This window comes from Branchiostoma belcheri, unplaced genomic scaffold (assembly GCF_001625305.1).
Source record: "Branchiostoma belcheri isolate BF01 breed outbred unplaced genomic scaffold, Haploidv18h27 scaffold27, whole genome shotgun sequence".
Taxonomy (NCBI): Eukaryota; Metazoa; Chordata; class Leptocardii; order Amphioxiformes; family Branchiostomatidae; genus Branchiostoma; species Branchiostoma belcheri.
Genome location: NW_017803876.1, coordinates 2108833 through 2127311, shown reverse-complemented (window position 1 = coordinate 2127311; position 18479 = coordinate 2108833). Strand labels below are relative to the sequence as shown.

At 41.4% G+C, this 18479-nt stretch overlaps 1 protein-coding gene across 1 annotated transcript in view; it reads left to right on the top strand.

The window, feature by feature from the left end:
* LOC109472138 (DNA helicase INO80-like) overlaps nt 1-18479 on the top strand; it is a 69380-nt gene that overhangs the window by 10447 nt on the left and 40454 nt on the right. The window contains exons 15-29 of the mRNA XM_019771714.1: nt 3761-3793; nt 4143-4223; nt 5479-5574; nt 6052-6111; nt 8893-9126; nt 9818-9938; nt 10862-10947; nt 11468-11635; nt 13638-13737; nt 14072-14105; nt 14348-14430; nt 14829-15006; nt 15402-15569; nt 17387-17582; nt 18351-18461. Of these exons, the coding sequence (XP_019627273.1) occupies nt 3761-3793; nt 4143-4223; nt 5479-5574; nt 6052-6111; nt 8893-9126; nt 9818-9938; nt 10862-10947; nt 11468-11635; nt 13638-13737; nt 14072-14105; nt 14348-14430; nt 14829-15006; nt 15402-15569; nt 17387-17582; nt 18351-18461 (1749 nt within the window). The remainder of the gene's footprint in view (nt 1-3760; nt 3794-4142; nt 4224-5478; nt 5575-6051; nt 6112-8892; nt 9127-9817; nt 9939-10861; nt 10948-11467; nt 11636-13637; nt 13738-14071; nt 14106-14347; nt 14431-14828; nt 15007-15401; nt 15570-17386; nt 17583-18350; nt 18462-18479) is intronic.

The window sequence follows — 18479 nt, the reverse complement described above, 5'->3', positions numbered from 1 at the left end:
ATGACCTTGGCACTTTGATATGTAATTGATATCTTACATTTGTTTATTTTACCTTCTAGCATAATTTGATAACAAAAATAATAATTTTTTTCAAGGAGGGCTTTTAAATTGAATAGCAAATAAAGGAGACCACTTGTCCCTGGTAGGTCACCTGCCGATTTTGAATGTGAAAAGAACCAATTGGACGGCTTGGCCGGTGTCAGCTGCCCATTGTTTTAATAACACTGGTGGTGCGTGTGTTGTTCCAAGGGCAGTGAGTGCTTCATACATTAGCGACAACGTGCTGTATGTAGTATGACTGGAATAGAAATGGTTCCATCAGCACTGTGTGACCTGACTTAATCAGGCCTTTATGAAGCAGCTTGGCCCAGGGGCGTACGCAGACTTAATCTGGATCATACCTCGCTTAGACTTTATCTTGCTGACAACGCATCCCTAAGCTCAAGTCAGGTACAGCAATATCAGTGTACACTTGCTGCCAAACATTGTTGTATGTCGCCCGTATTGTCGCAGCACAAATAAACGGATGTTGAAAATTTGATAAAGCAATGTCAAAGGCACACGGAGGTAATAAAGTCCCATTATGTGCACTTCACCCCACCTGTCCTGCGGGACGGGTGCAACACGTGGGGCCGCCCTCCTCCGTCCCAGGGTAAACATCACACGTTCTACAAATATAATCACAACAAATTTGTGCTCAAGGCTGTGTGAACAGTTCTCAGTCCCAGTAGAGCAGTTTGGAGATGTGATTTGTGGTTGTTTTTGCAGCGCGAGACAATGATGACTAAAAATTGCCGCTTCCCCAGCGCAATCGCGGACAGATGTTTGCTGCTGATTAATTCCATGTAAATCAAGGTGTTTTTTTTTAGGGGGGGTTGGGACGCGGAAGTTTGGTCATGCATATACACATGAAGAAAACAAGGGAAATATTGTGCGTAATCATCATTTCTTATTAATAAACAGTGGTTACGGAGTGGGAGGCAAATTAGTCTTGACAGATTTGCAGTGTCCTGTTTCACAGGAACCACAAATTAGAGGCGAGGCACCCCAGAATGAGGGTAAATTACCCTTAGATGGGGGTGCTGAGCTGATTATAATTCATTTATTCATTGATTTTAATTGGGGAGATATCCTGTTTTATTCCCCAAAATGCCGACCTATTAATATTCTAGCGTCAAGCGTAGTCAGCCACGCGCAACGTCATATGAAGCATAAAAACATTAATTAAACATTGTGACTGGAATTTGCTGATGCAAACTGATTAGATAGAAAATATATGATTTTAGCCACTTCTTGTTTATTCAAATCAAATTAGATATTTGCTTAATTGCTACTTATTCTTTCATTTGAATCAAATTTTGATATACCAGCAGATTTTTCCAATTAGAGGAGAAACTAACAGACAGAGTATCTACCATCTAATACATGTGTTATATTTAAGTCAACTGTACAATACACAAAGGAGTACATACCTATATCTGGTAATATTTACTGGTAAAATGAAAAGAAAGAGTTGAAACAAAAGATACCCTGTGATCCATGATGTTGTTTTGTTTAGATGTGCCAGATACTTCAGCACAAAAGTGAAAATCTCTATTGTACTCAGGTGTATTTCTCCAGGGTGAAGTGGCAGACAATTCTGCTTTGCCTTTTATTGTTGTTGTTTTTGTTTTTGTTAGATTGGACTGGAGTGAAATTTGTCTGGAGGTCGACAGATTGAACGTGCCTGCGAAAAACATCAGCCGTATACACGCGTTTTCTGGCACGTGGCCTGGAGCATTTCAGGCGTTATACAATAGAAAAATTTTACACGTAACAGTTGATACAAAGACTTAAAAGTAAGAAAAATGATACTCAAAATAAGTCAAAATGTGCTAAATTATGGTACCAATCCAGTTGGATCTGTGGAGTTCATATTGAAGTTACCTTGACCCTGAGTATGTATGTGTTCCATAGAAGCTTGTAGCGACAGATCGGTACATATTAGTCCTGTCAAGTTTGGAAACCATGAAACTCAAATGTAGTCCTGTATTGTCCTATGATTTACTTTCTGCACATTGAAAGCACTTGTCAAAGAACTGACCTTGGTCCTTTATGGAACAGAAAATGGCAGAAAATTATACCGTAGCTTCCAGGGTCAAGATGTCATTTTTAGTCTGGAGGTACGTCATAATGGTGGCTTGTATGTTTCTTTCTTTTAAAAGCTTTCTTCCCTTGCAACTGATTGTGATCATTATGTGTACATTGTTGTTGATACGTTTAATTGTTTTTGAATATAAGGTAAACCGATCATCCTTCAGTCTTGTCAAGTTTTACAGATCTGAAGTTTTTCAGTAGTTTCGTTCAGTTTTCACCTTTTCTCTCCTTGTGGAAAATGAGTCTCGCACAGCATGTGCATGATTGGAATCCATCCATCCTACACTACAGAGCTTATAAAGTCAGCCAAAGACACGATTTCACCGTGACTAGATCCTGAGAATCGCGGTACAAAAGTGTTGCCAGTGTGGCTAGTTTTCCCGTTGGTGGCATTTTTGTCCACGTGCAGGCTAGTGGAAGTGTGCGGTGTACAGTACAAACAATTTTCTCCCGAATTCTGTGGTTTAAGTGCCCCATTATGCCTGCCCACTGTGATGTTTTTGATGCCGTTGTGGCCGCGCGTGGACCAGTAATCAACCATGACCACACACGTGTGCCGGCCTATAGAGACTATTCTTATTCCCTACTTTTGTATGCAGCTGCCGCAGAGCCTGCTTTTCACTTTGACCCTGCCCTATCCCCCCCTCCCTGAGGTGGTGGAGGTAACCAGGCTGTTGTTAGGACAGAGAGTGTTGGTGCACAAAAGCGCTCAAGTGTCTCCTTTTGTTCTTCCCTCGAATCACATAGGTGCTCTCCAAGTACAGCTGTCCTGCCGCGCTGCTTTGCAGTGTTACACGAAGATGGAAGTTTTAATCAACTCCAATCTGCACTGCTCCGCGTCCCATTCTGGTGGTTTGATTGTTGTTTTCACCAGAAGGGGTGGGGGGTGCCGGGATCAACAAAGGAAGACAAATGTCCACTGTCCTGCCTTGGGTTCAAGTTTGCCATATGTCCTTCCTGCTAGACCCTAGAGCTGGCTGGCTCATTTGCATGACAAGGACGTCCAGGGAAAATTGGCCTCTCCCTGGTGCTGCTGCAAACCTGTAATTTTCCTGTGTCCCCTACTGGAATGCCTCTGTGTTGTGCAGTCAGGCCGTACAGAAAGAGTTGTCCCTTCCCTCTGTTATTACAAGTGCCCCCACACGTCCACAGAAAGGAAAACCTGCCCCGTAATTACAGTAATTTTCCGTGATTTTCCATCGTGTGCCTGGAGGAGGCTGGGGCCTCAGATTAGGCTCCAGATCAATCTTGATCATTCTTTCAGCTTCCATCAATGGAGTAATTTATAATTCCTCGCCCTGCCACTGTTATTGTTGACTGCGCCCAATCCTGTTTGTCTTCAAAAGGCTCTTCCGTCCAGGATTTAGAACAGCAGAAGACTTTGAAGACTGAATAAAAGTTCAGGCCTCCCGATGGGACAGGCCCTGCCACCGTAGCAGAAACAGATGGAGGGAAACATCAGAACAAACAACTAAATAAATGAAAATTTTAATTTTTGTAACCCCCTGTCTGCCACAGTGTCAACATAATGTTTACTTTGATTTTCTGTTTACCTGTGTGTGTGTAGAAACTTTGTTGTGCCTGTAGAAATGGTAGAAATGAAACTTTGTCTCTTGTGTTACAGGGTTTGAACTGGCTAGCCAATCTGTATGATCAGGTAAAAATGCTGCCCTTTTTTATTATTTGACATCCTTTTTCTAATGTGATGATCAATGGTTTAGAACATCGGTAAAAATATCTATAAATCACCATTTATACAATCATCGTCCTCATTATTATCATCATGTTTTTATAGTTCATTTCTAATAGCCATATAAAACACCTTATCCTGTCATGTGTTCCATGACTTGCTTCTATAAAAACACCAGTGGTCCATCAGATTGTCATTCAGATCATTATCAACATCTGTTTATTAGAATGGAAGCAAGCATCAGCTCCTATTTTTAGTTACTGTCCACAACACTTTCTTGCCTCAATAACGGACTCTTTTTTATTTCCTTCTCCAGGGTATCAATGGCATCCTTGCAGACGAGATGGGGTTGGGGAAGACTGTACAGAGCATCGCCTTCCTCGCACATCTGGCAGAGGTAAAATCTCCGCCAACTTTCGGCTCTACAGTAGCACCCCGGACAGCTGCTCGCAGAGAGCCCTCACATAATGGCGGCTCCCGCTGGGTGTGTTTTGGAGCAGGTCCTGAAGCATGTCCACACCACAAAATTGTATTATTTTGCATAGTTACCGAGGGCCTGCAGGGGGGCTTTGACCGGCCTGGAGCGTGGCATCACTTGGGTTCATTAAATCCCCATTACTTGTGTTCCACCCTTGTAGAAGGGGTGATGTCATTCTTCCTTTCTCCCCAGACCCCAAGTGGTCCCCACCTCACAATAAAGAGAGAGAAAAGAAGAAGTTTTTCAAAGACCGTTGTAAGACGGTCTGGCCGGCTAGAACCACACACCCACAAGTGACAGGATGAAAGTTTGCCCTTTTCGAGCCTTAGATGAATGTACATTTGCACCAAGGTCCAGTTGTTGCAAAAGTCCTGAGTGTTAGCCCAAGCCGCAGCGGCCCAGGCCATCTGCCACTTGTTCCTGGCCCGTGCCGTGTCTTTTGTCCCCCTGTCAGCATCCACACCCCAACATCTCATTTAACCCGGTCTTACGACCTCCTACCCTGGCAGTAATGAAACAGGTTGTCCCCCACCATTGTGATTTGTTACAGTGACCTCAGTTTTCACTTTGCATGTCTTGAAAAAAAGCGGACTAAAGTGTTTTATAGAGAGTTGGTAAAGACCGTGCAGGGATTGGTCAGGCTGTGCAGCTTGTTCATATTTATTAATGAGGTTGTGAATACAGCAACTTGACTGTGACAATTTCCTTTTGCATGTTTTGTCTGCATTGTCTTTCTTTTAGATACATTCATACATTTATATTACGTGGAAGTCAAGACTTTTCAATATGGCATGTTGAATGATAAGCAGGTGGTAGAAGTTTAAAACATAAAGGAACTTGAAAACAACAAAATATATTCTGCAAACTCACAGATTAATCTGTATATACATTGGTCATTACACTCTAACTCTCTAATGTATAGCACATTGCAGGAACTTATGTCGTGAGTTTGTAAAGGCAAGGCTGAAGAATCACTAACTTTCAAACAAAATCAGACAACATACAGACAAAGTATTCCAGACACAGTGTGATTGTATGATTATAGAAGTATAGTATAAAACATTTCAAGTATTTTCCTCAGCTGTGATCTGCTTGGATCAGAACTTCTTAGAGTCATCATTGAAATCTACTTTCTTGTTCACGTCTTACTTTCTTCTGGACTGTGTCCCTGCAGCGAGTGGGGATCTGGGGCCCGTTCCTGGTCATCGCTCCAGCCTCGACTCTCCACAACTGGCAGCAGGAGTGCAGCCGATTTGTACCAAAGTTTAAGGCAAGTACACTTTACTTTCCACCCACAGTCGCACATTGAGTGGACACGGCTGCATCAATAGTCATCTACTCCAGACATGAAACTATTCCATGTACTTGATGAATGTTTTACCAACATGATATGATACTTCCAACTTTTTGAGAACCAGACTTTTACTATTGACTAATGCATACTACACTGTTATTGCAAAGTTTATCGAACAGTCCAAAATAGATGTCTAGAAACCATCACAAAATGTGTAAATAAACCCTGCTGAATTGCCATAATTTTATGAGCATTCATGGGCAATAATGTTACGAAGTATACAGCAAGTACATGTATTTGTGTGTTCCTGTCTGACTTTATGACAATATAATCACACATGCTACACAAAGCACTTTTCTCCACGGATGACGGCAGATGGTTTTCTGATGCTGTCATGACATATTAAACAAAACATCAACTGTTATGACATAAATGTTCTTGCTACTTCTATAGGTGCTGCCATATTGGGGTAACCAGCACGACAGGAAAGTCTTACGAAAGTTCTGGAATCAGGTTAGTCATGCCCCCCTCCCCACACCTGCTGCACCCATTCAACAGGGCACTCATTAAATTACTGTTACTCCGTCGTTACTGGGCCATCAGTGCCGCCGGAGGATCAGTACAACAATGGGATTATGCTAATGAGGTACACAAAGGCAGGCAGGCTTTGTAGTGACCAGTTGGTCAGCTGATGGCCTGGAGGACCTTTGCTGTCAGATGGGCAAGAACAATGGCTTGACCACTGCAATATTGGTCAATGGGGTACTCTGAAAACCACTGGGGGACTCTCATTTTTTTGTTCTTTCGAGACTATACTTTCTTGACCTTTCTGACCTTGACATGGTTCTCAATATTGTCCAGGGAGTAATTAATCCACAAGTGGTCAGTGCCCGATGTTTTGGTGGTGAAACATTGTACTGTATGCAAATCCCTGAACACGCCAGCTGTGCAGAAAAGTTATAACTGCTGCAAGCAAGTCGCTGCAACACTTGCTCTGTCTTCTCAAGCAAGTTGTAGACCCCAGCCAGCATGTGGTTCCTTGTCGAGAATGATATGTTGAATCCTTAGTCTTCAACAGTAGCCATGGTCGGGTCTATAACTTTCAAGATTGACTCCAAAACTCAATATTACTCAAAAAGCTGTCAGGGAATGACAAATTACATCATGATTATAGCATTGTCCTGGTATTGTTAGCTAAGTTAATGGAAAATCTGGATCATAATCTGTCGTAATTGGAAATGTCCATCCATTTCTGATTTCAGTATGAAACAGGTGAAAAATATCCCTCTGCAGTTTGCCTTTGTCCATCTGAAAACTATTCATAGCAATCCCCTCTACAGTAAGATGTCTTTGTTGTTTTCTTGAAAATAGAAACCCTCTTTTCATCCTTCATCTTTGAATTGTCTGTGATCCTTCATGACTACCATTATGGGCATTGTGGAAGACAATATCAAGCAGTGGCTTGGCTGAAACTTCAAAGGCAGTCGCAACCTACCAACAGATGTTGCTCGCTCAAAACTTTTTGTTTCACCGTGCACGCGTCCTTTGACTGTTGTGTGGACGCTTTTTTGCAGACCAGACCCATTTAGGCAGCATATATCACCGGGCCTGACAGCAACTGTGAAATTCAACACTAGTATTACAACATGGAACGTGATGAAAGACAGGGATGGGTGATTTATCTTACAAAGAACTTCAAAATTGCCCATTTGCCTGTCGGTAAGGCTTTGGAAGAGTGTCTTTGGAATTGGCTTTCTTTGCAAACCCGCCAACTGTCTCGAGATTGAAGCACAGATTTGTAAGAGGGGAGGGAAGCTGTAGTTGCCTCTGCAAGTGTGGAAAATTGCCCAGAAGCTTGTGTGAGTCTAGCCTACAAGTGTTGACAGGTTCTGAAGTCAGGTGCCTGCTGCTGGAGGAAACCCCAAGGCCAGAATTAGTCACACTCGCCCAGTGTGCAGGCTGCAATTGACCTCTCCTGACCTGGAAGTTTTACTTCCTAACCAGAAGGGTGAAATACAACACTCCAGTTAGCAGGTTTGGGGACCAGGGCCTGTCATCCCCTATAATGGGAGTCAGTGTGAGGATTTCTGGTCCCTTCCCAGTAGTTTTGTGGTCAATTTGACTTGAAAATGTTTTACTCCTTAAGGTCACTGTAGCCATATTCATACAGTATGGGAACTCTATAAAAGTGACCCGACTCCTTGACCTTGGGCGTCCTTCTTGCTTGAAGGGGTAGGGCTGTGTCAAAAAAAAGTTTCAGGAAGCCAGGGACAAGTTTTCATACTATTGAAAAGGCACTTGTACATGTATCACCTGTTAGGCTGATCTTTCTCATCCAAGATTGCTTCTTTTATAGTCTCGTTACACTCTGTATAATGATTCATCAACACAATACAGAAAGTGAGGTCCCAGTTTGTGAATGCAAGGGGGGGCACCTGTGTGTATTGTAGTGAGAAGAGAAAGGATTGTAATGTTGTATGGACATCAGGGTACAGTGTTGCTGGAGACAACTCCTACAATATGGACCACTCTTTGTTCCAACCATCTTGACTCCCCACTGCCATCTGCACTGTGTGGTGGTAGAATTAGTTCTGCCTGGCCAGGAAATGGAAGGGGCTGTGACCTTGTGGAGGTAGAGGTCAGCCCGTGGTTAGTGGTTCTATTGGTTGATAAATCTCTGGGCTTTGTCAGACAATTTGAATGGAACATTTGCCATTCTTATCAGATTGGCAAATGCCCCGAGGAAGGATTGATTTTTACTTTGTTCCTCCATGGAGTGGAATTGGTTCCCTTAGAAGAACAAAAGACTTAGTGATGTAAATGGATTACTTGTCCATATTTCTTGTCCATACCTTTCTTTCTTAAAATGTTTCTCCTTGTTTAAAATATCATTATCATTGAAATTTTTTGAAATACAAAACTGAATCTGATAATATCAGTACCATGGCCTAAAGTTCACCCATCTTTAATAAACCATTAATTTTGTTACTATGACATTGCTATTTTTTTCTGTTCTCTTATGATCCTGCATGGACCATCAGTTGATCTTTCCTCAGCTCACGAAAGGGTAGTCATGTGACCTAGCTTATTTCTTCTAGCTTATGTAAAGGGTCACAGTCCTTAGACAGGACTGTGGTATGTGGTACACTGTCTACTGTGCTTGTCACAAAGAGCTAGGGGAATTTATCTGTTATGACAAACCTTTAAATACTGTGCACAGAATCTGTCTTCTCTGTTACGACCAGTGGAAGAGTAGCTCATTAGCAAGCTTAAACTTTTTCCCTCCCCTTGCAGAAACAGCTGCAGATGCACACGGAGGACGCTCCGTTCCACGTGCTGATCACGTCGTACCAGCTGGTGGTGCAGGACGTGAAGTACTTCCAGCGCATCAAGTGGCAGTACATGGTGCTGGACGAGGCCCAGGCCATCAAGAGCAGCGCCTCTGTCAGGTGGAAGATCCTGCTGGGCTTCAGCTGCAGGAACAGGCTGCTCCTCACAGGCACGCCCATACAGAACACCATGGCTGAGGTGAACTATCTGTATCCTGATAATCACACTGCTCGTGACTAGTGCTGCATACTTGTACAATATACTGCCAAATAATTTCAGTACAGATTCAAACTATTAAAAGTTCATGTATGAGTACTGTACCTCACTAAACTTTCACACAGGCTCTACCCATACAGAACACCATGGCTGAGGTAATAGTCAAAGTTTATTGCACAATAATTGTAACAGGTGCATTGTATGGCAGATATTTCTAGCTGGTATGAATCTATCAAAATTCTACTACATGTACTAATACTCGTGCCTTCAAAGATCAGAGTTCTCATCCAAGGATTGAAATGTTCCTAGAATTATAGTAGAGTGGAACTCGCTGCAACCAAGTACAGTTGGGGCATTAGCAATAGATAGCTTTAAACAAGCCTGCATTTGTATCCCCTTACAAGTGTAGGTTCTCCCCATGTGCATAAAGTACCTTAACTCCAAAAGAATATCCTGTTAGATTCATTCATGTTTCCTTCATCATTTACGACCATGTGTTACCTTGTCAGATTGTTTAGATTCAGGTACATGTGCTGGTCCAGAACAGTACTGGTACCTTAAATAACACAGTCACCTTTCTTAAAGTAGTTGTTAGAAACGTTTTTTAAATCCCTTACTATATTACACACTGATGACGTTAAGTAACAAATGTTTAAAAAATCTGTTTTTGCAGCTTTGGGCACTTCTTCATTTCATCATGCCCACCCTGTTCGACTCTCACGAGGAGTTCAACGAATGGTTCTCCAAGGACATTGAAGGTCATGCTGAAAACAAGTCATCCCCATTGGATGAGAGTAAGTCACATGATCTACCTGGTCCTCAGAATCTTTTGTACTGGAGTAGACAAGTTATGATCATTGGTAAAGCCTTGAAGTCATAACTTGAACCAACTAGCTGAGATTTATAGTTATAGGCATCCATTTTTTAAATTTCTACTAGTAGTTTATGTAGTTGTTTTTTGCCATAAAACTGCGTTGATGATTATTTATGAAGTGCTTAACACACAGCTGAGTCATACTAATGGTCTCCACTTTGCAAATACGTCAACGTTCAACATTCTAGAACAGCAAGCTTTGACAGAGGCCACTATCAAGTTTCCAGTTGTTGGAAGCAAAAGACTAATAGTTTGCTCTCTATCTTACAAATCTGTTATTTGTATTCTATGTTTGTTTACCGCTGATTTCAGATACTGCTCATAGGGATGCCATTCCCTGTTTCTGTAATTAGTATGCGTCAGACGTTTTGTACAAGACAGATGCTTAAATCAAGCGTTGAGGCATCAGGCATGCATAATTTACCCTGTGATTTGTGATAATCAAAGGCGGTCTTAACAGGACTGAATAATTATCAGTCCTGTCTCGGCTAATCATGCACATATAAAGTATATTCATAGAGAGGCAGGTAGAGACAGCTGCAATATTCACCAGCTTATGAAGGGCATATCTGGAACATACTAATAAATCTGTAAATTAGACATGGAACAGCACATATCAAAGGCTTTTCCAGAAATTGTATGAAGATAAATGTCACATTTCAGCATGTGTTTGTCTTTTTAAGTGTTTGAAATTGCTGTCATAAAGTCTTTCCATGTTCCCCATTTAATTCTTTAAAGAGCCCATTTGTCATATGAGTTGAAGTTTATTGGAACCGCTGTAGTTATACAGGCAATTGAACGTTATGAGATACGAGCTTCTCTTGTTTGCAATCTTCCCTGCAGACCAGCTGTCCCGCCTCCACATGATCCTGAAGCCGTTCATGCTCCGCAGGATAAAAAAGGATGTAGAAAACGAGTTGTCAGACAAGGTGGGGCTCATATGTTTTGGGTAAAAGTTTGTTTGGGTGAAAGTTTTTTGTTTGGGTAAGAGTTTATTATTTGGGTAAAAGTGTTGCATTGGGGGAAAAGTTTTGCATTTGAGCACAATCCTGATGTTTGCAGAGGATCCACCTCTGCTGATGAAAAAAGTGCTTGAACTGTTCTGACATAACAGCAAGTCTTACAGATAAATAGTTACACAGTTAGCATACCCAAGGAAACTGTTATTCAAACAACTGTCAGATGTTTCAAGCAGCATCCACACCTTTTTGTCAGTGACTGACAGTGCTACTTGAAACATCTGACAGTCTTCAAAATCTATCCAGTTGCTTGAGTAACAGTTTCCTCATTACCTGGATGTCTAACCATCATTGATGTAGGTAGCATACCATTTGTGCACTTTTGAACCCAAGTTGTCACTGCAAAATAGGTTTTAAGAATCTACTGATATTCCTCTTTCAATGCTCACATTTGGTGCATTCCTGCCTTTGAACAATGTCTGTGTTCCAGATTGAGATCCTGGTGTACTGCTGTCTGAACCTGCGCCAGACCATGCTGTATCAGGCTGTCAAGAACAAGATTTCCATCGAGGACCTTCTCCAGTCTTCTGCCGGCTCCTCCTCCCAGGCTCAGTCTACAACCTCCAGCCTCATGAATCTGGTCATGCAGTTCAGAAAGGTGACAACAGGATTGTAGCTACTTACCATTTACCTGTCATCATATTGAATGTACACTTTTCTGTAGTTATCTTACAGCATGTCTGAGGATGCCTTCTTGAGACATTCTTACCTCTCTTAAGACACCATTAAGAGTGCCCCAAACAGACACCCTGTGGTGACAACATGGTTGTAGGAACTTACATTTACCTGTTATCATATTGCATGTACACCTGTTTGTAGTTATCCTAAAGGGATAGTATTAGCAAACTTCACACTTTGTTTCTGAAGAAGAAAACTCCTCCATCAACTTATGAACAAGCCACCAGGGGGCCCAAAATCTAATCGTTTCCAGGTCTCATCAAGACCTACCTACCTACCAAGTTTCATGACTCCATCCAAAACTCCAAAACCATCCAAAGCTTCTTGAGTTATCATGCTAAACCCCACACATACAGTTGTACATACAAATACTTCCTGGCAAAGGTAACAAAAGATTCAAAACAGGATTAACAGTTGATCAAGACTGACTCAGGTCTGAGGATGCTAGGCACAGTCTGCTTGAGCAGAAGACACACTTACACGGGTCTGAGGGTCCCTGCATGTCTCAGGATCCCTTCTTGAGACGTTCTTACCTCACTTAAGACACCAGTTAAAGTACCCAAAACAGACATTCTGTGGAGAGGTCTGGAGTATCCTCAGACAAATTCAGTATCTTTGTGTGATAGGTTCACTACTGTTGTCACTGTTGCTATCAACAGTCTTTCCTGTTACCAGCAAGCCTGGACTTCAACACAGACTCAAGAAAATTTATGTACATTCAACAATGCCTTCATACAAACAGGCTCCTGAAACATTCATCAAAAGTTATTTTTGTCCTAACACAATAGATGCTTTAGTGAGCAGAAGTTTCTCAGCTCCTGTGTTGATTACAAGTGCCAAAGCAGCCTTCTTGTTCCTCCTGCGCACTTGTCTGCCTGTAAGAGGGGCCGTGGTGCCAGCACGTGTGTCCGCCGCTCACTCCCAGCACCCAGCCCTGGAGACTGCGGTGGCTGTTTATTTACACGTGCCTCTAGGTGTAGACAAGTGCCCAGGTGGGGACCACGTTTCCATGGTAACCGTCCTCTTGGCCGTGTTTGCCCTCCAACAGGTGTGCAACTTCTAGGAGCCATCCCTCCTCCAGGAATGCCTGACAGCCCTCGACTCGAGTCATAACACTGGGAGCTTAGCCTAGAAACGGTAGTCATAAGTTTCCGCTGCCTTTCTTCTGCCCCAGAAGACGATGGCCATCGTGGGTGATTAGTATTAGGTAGATTACATTAGGAAGAAAGGGGGATTAGGAGTATCGGATTAAAATACTCAGGGCGTGAGGGCAAGGGCGGGACCAAAGGAAAAGTGAAAGTACTGGAATGTGTAAGGGTCTCGCGATCTGCTTCGGCACTTTTTGTTTTTCTTATGACCAAAGGGTAGGATTATCTGGGTCAACAACCTCACCGGCGACTCTTCAACTTATTTCTTTTAAGTTTTTTGTTTGTTCTCAATCCTCTGTCAACAGTAGGGGCAAAAATAGTTCTAAAAGAACTACTACCGTTGTGTTTCATGATACATTCTCACATATATTGTACTTAATTAAATATATAATACTTAGAGGCAATTTTCATGGGAAAAAGAATATAGATATATCTCAAAGGCAGCTTATATCCTTAAGATTTCCAGAATATCTAAAATTAAGTTGTGTTTCGTGGTCATTGAGGCATGGCAGTTGCCCCTACTGCCTTGTCCAATATTTTGACGTAGAATAAAGCAGAATCAATGTATCACATAACACACAATTTCAAACTACTCAATCTTGTCGTGATAATTTTCTATTTTTAATGTCTATCAATGTTGTTACTTCCTTGTTTGGTTAATGTGCTGAGAACCAATTTTATCTTGTTGAAGCCCGAGCCTGCTGTTTTCCCGTTGCCTACACATACTGGTCAATACCCGATCAGCAGCTAATGTGTGGCCTTTGTTGCCGACAGGTGTGCAATCATCCTGAGCTGTTCGAGAGGCAGGAGGCCCGATCACCCCTCTTCACACAACCAGACGCTTTCATCCTCCCAAAACTTGTATATAGGCAAGGTTCGTTGGGATGAATAAAGTCTTTCAGTCCTCAGTGGGAACAACTGTTTACATGAGATGTACAGAGACTGTATTGTCCCAGTGTATAACAGTGCTTCCTGTTGGAAATAAAACTTGTTTCTTTGTTAGTTTAATAAAGAAAAGTCTGTAGGCACTGATTAAAAGTTGCATGAGTATCATCCTATTGAATAAAATTTTCAGAAATCATACACTTTTTCCTTTGTTAACACAATGATTTGAAGACAGAAATTAGGGGGTATCAATTTTGTGGGGCTTGTAATATAGTTTTAAGTTATTTCTCAGACCTAAATTTTATCTTTGTTTATGCCCACAGGACATGTAGATAGTGTATCATACAGCAAGAATAGGTGAGAGCATGATTTTTTCTTACTTGGCTTTAAACTCTCATCTATTGTACTGTCATAACTGGTTGAATTGCTGTGAGCTCAAACATACATATGAAATTAAACTATTTAAAAAGCCTCAATGATGAATATGGTAATCCTTTACCCTGTTTTGTCAGTTTTTCCTCTATTTGTAAGTATTTGGAAAGTTTGATGAAATTTCATTCAAGACTTTTTTATTGGATACTTCTAATCTACCACCACAGGTACATCTACAACATGCTTTATGCATTCTCTGAAGAGAATGTACATCACAGTCTCTTTCCTCCCAAGAAGGGCTCTACCAAAGGTGAGTCTGCTGATAAACTTTTCAATTAATCAGTGATGGAATAAAAAAATCCTTTGGGTTTCTTTGACAACTAAACCATAAGTAGGATGTACATTGTAGCTAGTAGGGCAAAATTACCACTTCAGGAATAAATAAGTTACCCTGCTAAAAAAAGTGAAGGAGTAAGGTCTTGGTCTGTTGATACCAATAAACTTTTATCACATCATAGAGACTTGTGTGCTCATTTTTCCAAAGTAAAGATGCTTGCATTCATAAGATAAAGGTTGCCATACCTGGTTGTTATGTTAGGATGAAATATGATGTATGCATCACAAGAAACATAGCACTAAAGTGAACAGCGCCTGTTAGTATTGGCTTTGTGACTGTTTAGCCAATGTGGTTTTTATACTACTTTTCAGACGTGCAGTCAGAAAGCACATTCTCGTTCCTCCGGTTCATGAACACGTCGCCGGCAGAGGCACACAGCCTGATGCTGTGTGGGCTGCTGGTCAGGTGGCTGGCGCTGTACCTGACACTGAAGGAGGCCTACAGGATACACCATCACAGGGAGTGGCACGCACAGTCAGGCCAACATAGGTAGGGATGGGAAGTTAGAAGATCATTAGAACTGATACTGTAAATTGTGAACTACCGAGGGGACTTTCCCAGTGTGAGTGCTTCAAACCTAACAGTCCTATGGCCGCACCTGGGGTCATATTGAGGTCACCTGAGTTAACAGCAAAATTAAGTCGCTGTGAACTTGCAGTATTTGCAGTGACGTAGTTGTTAGTGTTTTGCTGCCAAGTTTTGGATAAGATAACTGGTTGTAACTCCTTTGACTTTGTTTTTTTTCTTTTATTTATTGGTTTGGCTGTTTAATCCTTACAGCCAGGGCAGCCCAACTAGTCAGTGGCTATTATAAAGGGCTTGCTGACAAGACATGACATAATATTACGGCAACATATATGGTGGCTTAATTTTTTTCCCATCAGGTGTCTGGACAGGACAGGGCTCCTGTTGTCGCCGTGCTTCCGTCTGTCGGCACCAGCCGTCGCCAGCAGCGCCGTCCTCAAGCACCTGGTCTTCACCAGCTTCACTACAAACTTCATCGGCCACATGCAGCAAACCTTCCACTTCATCCCTGAAACACCCGGGCACAGGTATGGGCTGTTAACTGTGCTATACCATATAACCATAGGGAGCTGTGTGGGAAAGTCATGGCTGTTAAACTCAATTTCTGAAGTAGTGAGAGACTCTTGAGTTTTGAGTTTTGGTCTCAGTCACATGCAGCAAGCCTTCCACTTCATCCCTGAAACACCGGGACACAGCTAACTTAGTTTTCAATTTTGTCTTTGTCAAAGTCTTATCCTTGTTTTAATGCTAATGAGTCAATAAACATCATGTCAATTTAATGTCAGATAAAACAATTATCATGAAAATGGTGTTGGTATATATTTTTGACTGAGGTGATATCAAATGACTTGATTTTCTAAATGGATAGGATTAATTCTTCAGTAAGGTGACCAGATTTTGAAGGGTGTATTGTGTTGTTAGAACGTTTCACAGTTTATTATTTATCCTACCAAATACTTCACAAGTCTAGACTGTAACCTGTTTTTAGGTGCTCTTGGATAAAAGCTACAAGAATTAAATGAAGTACATTGACCCTTTACATAGATACTAAAACTTATCGAGTGACACTTAGAACATATCAAGCGCTAAGTTTATTAGGCCCACCAGGGAAGTCGAGTCTCAACTTACCAACTGTTGACTTATGGCAGGCAGTAACAGGCATGACATGAATGCACTTGAGCAAATAACAAATGTTTTCATTCTTGCATGCAGAAGCTGTTCATTGTCTTGAATTATGATCTGCATATAAACTTGAAGCCTGTGATATGCATGAGGGATATTAGTAAAGGGCACACCTTGTTATCTTTTAATGGTGTTTGTCGTTATTGTCATTAATTTCCAGAGGAGCCATAACTCCTAGGTAATTCTATAAATAATTGATACACCAATGTTATAAATGTCAGTGTGTTACTATCACAGATCTATTTATCAAGCTTTTCTCTTATTTACCCGTAAACATGTTTAACATCTTCCACAGGGGGGCTTTGAGCCTAATTGGTCTATAATAGATTGCTCCATCTCTCCTTGAATTATTGATGTTGATGTTACACTACATTTAACAAATTTATTGCACTTGATAACAGAATTGAAGGTTTTCGTTATCAAGTTAGGAAATGTATTGTGTGCCTACATAAATATTTGACATAATGAAGATCAACTACATAAGTGAAAAGCATGGCCCTGATAAAAACCAACCAAACAGTTAACCTCAAGAACATATTATTTGCTGTACTATCCTGCTTCCTGTAGCTAGTAAGTTTTCTTTACATTTTTATGGGCGTTTCAAAACGTCTACACTTTTATGAAGTCAGTTTCAGTTCATCATTGTGTGCATGTACAGCTGATCAAGCCAGTATGTAAGAAAAACAAACTGCTGCCAGACAATTTCCACACAGTGTTTGTAAATAATTTATGAGGAAATTAAAGTTTGCAGATAAAATCATGCCAGTGATGTTGGGAATTCCTATTGGTGATATTTGATATGTTAATTGTGGGCCGATGCAAGGTATGAAATGGTTGTTGGACTTCAGTAACCTATAGATATAAAAGTTAAATTGGAGCTTGAAAATATAGATTGTGTCATTCACATTAAGAATTATGAGGTCTGCACAGGTGATTTGTAGGAAAAATGGGCTAGGATTGAAGTGCATACATTTTGCTAGAATGATTGTATACTTAATATACTAAAATGTTAAGTTAAAACACAAGATCTCTCACCTATCTGTGGAGGTAGGTGAGAGATCTTAATTGTGTTGGATCTTAAGTTTTAACTTTAGACATGTAACTACCAACACGGAGTAACTTTCATGATAAAATGGTATTGATTTGATTAATTTCATTACAGAAAACGAAGGCTTAGCAAGATCCGCCAGCTCTCCGTATCCCACGGCAGCAAGTCAGGGCTGACGTCCCCGACACGAGCCCACCCCACGCCCCTGTCTCCCACCAGGAGATCCTCTCACTCTGCATCCTCCCAGCAGCCTGCAGCCAACCCCTCCCGCAGGCTGGCCAGCCCCACACAGACCCCCACATCACCGAGGGTGAGTTTTGGGCCTTCCTTTGCATTCTCAGTTTTCAAAATTGTGCCATGTTTAGTCTTTAGCACATTTTCAGCATAAAAACAGTGAGAATCGCCTTGTTTAGCCGATGATTATGTGCTTCTTTTATTTGGATAATCAGTATATTAAATATTGTACCAGTCACTGACGAAAAGTAGTGGATTCTACTTGAAACATCTGAAAGTTTTCAAAATTTCTAAATATACTTGTTTGGCCACACCAATTTAATTTCTTGGTTAACGGATTCGCCCGCTTCATTTTTTTCTGATTTGCAAATAAAAATAAAAATTCAGAATCAACTGCAAAATGCTCATATTTTGCCCTGAACAGTTGAAAATGCTCCTTTTCATCCTACTTGATACAGATATTCCATCTTTCAATGCAAGGGTATCATTAGAAGTTCAAAATTCATTGTTTAAATTTTGAACAAGCCTGGTGTGTTGACTTCATGGCTCTTTATTATAATATCGTACCATTTTGGGCCATAAAAGGATGCCTTGGCCTGTTTTTATTTTTTTATTTTTTTCGCCCGCCCGCTCCATTATTTTTCTAGAAAAATCCGTTAACCAAGAAATTAAATTGGTGTGGCCTTAAGTAAAAGTTTTCTTGTGTATATTTGTATGGTTTTATTTGATAGTTTTCATGTAGAAACTTTTAAGGTTAGCCACACAAATACGTAAAGGATATCGTAACAAACCAATAAACCAATTTGAAGACATTGAATGTGATGCACTGACCTGTCCACTTCAGCCGAGAAGACATCCCAGTGGCAGTGCCAGCAGTGGGGAGAAGGCGGCCCCCCACCCCAAGTCCCCCACCCGCCACCACCTGCTGCTGCCCAGGTCCCCCCTCGCCAGGGGGGTCGGGAAACCATCCCGG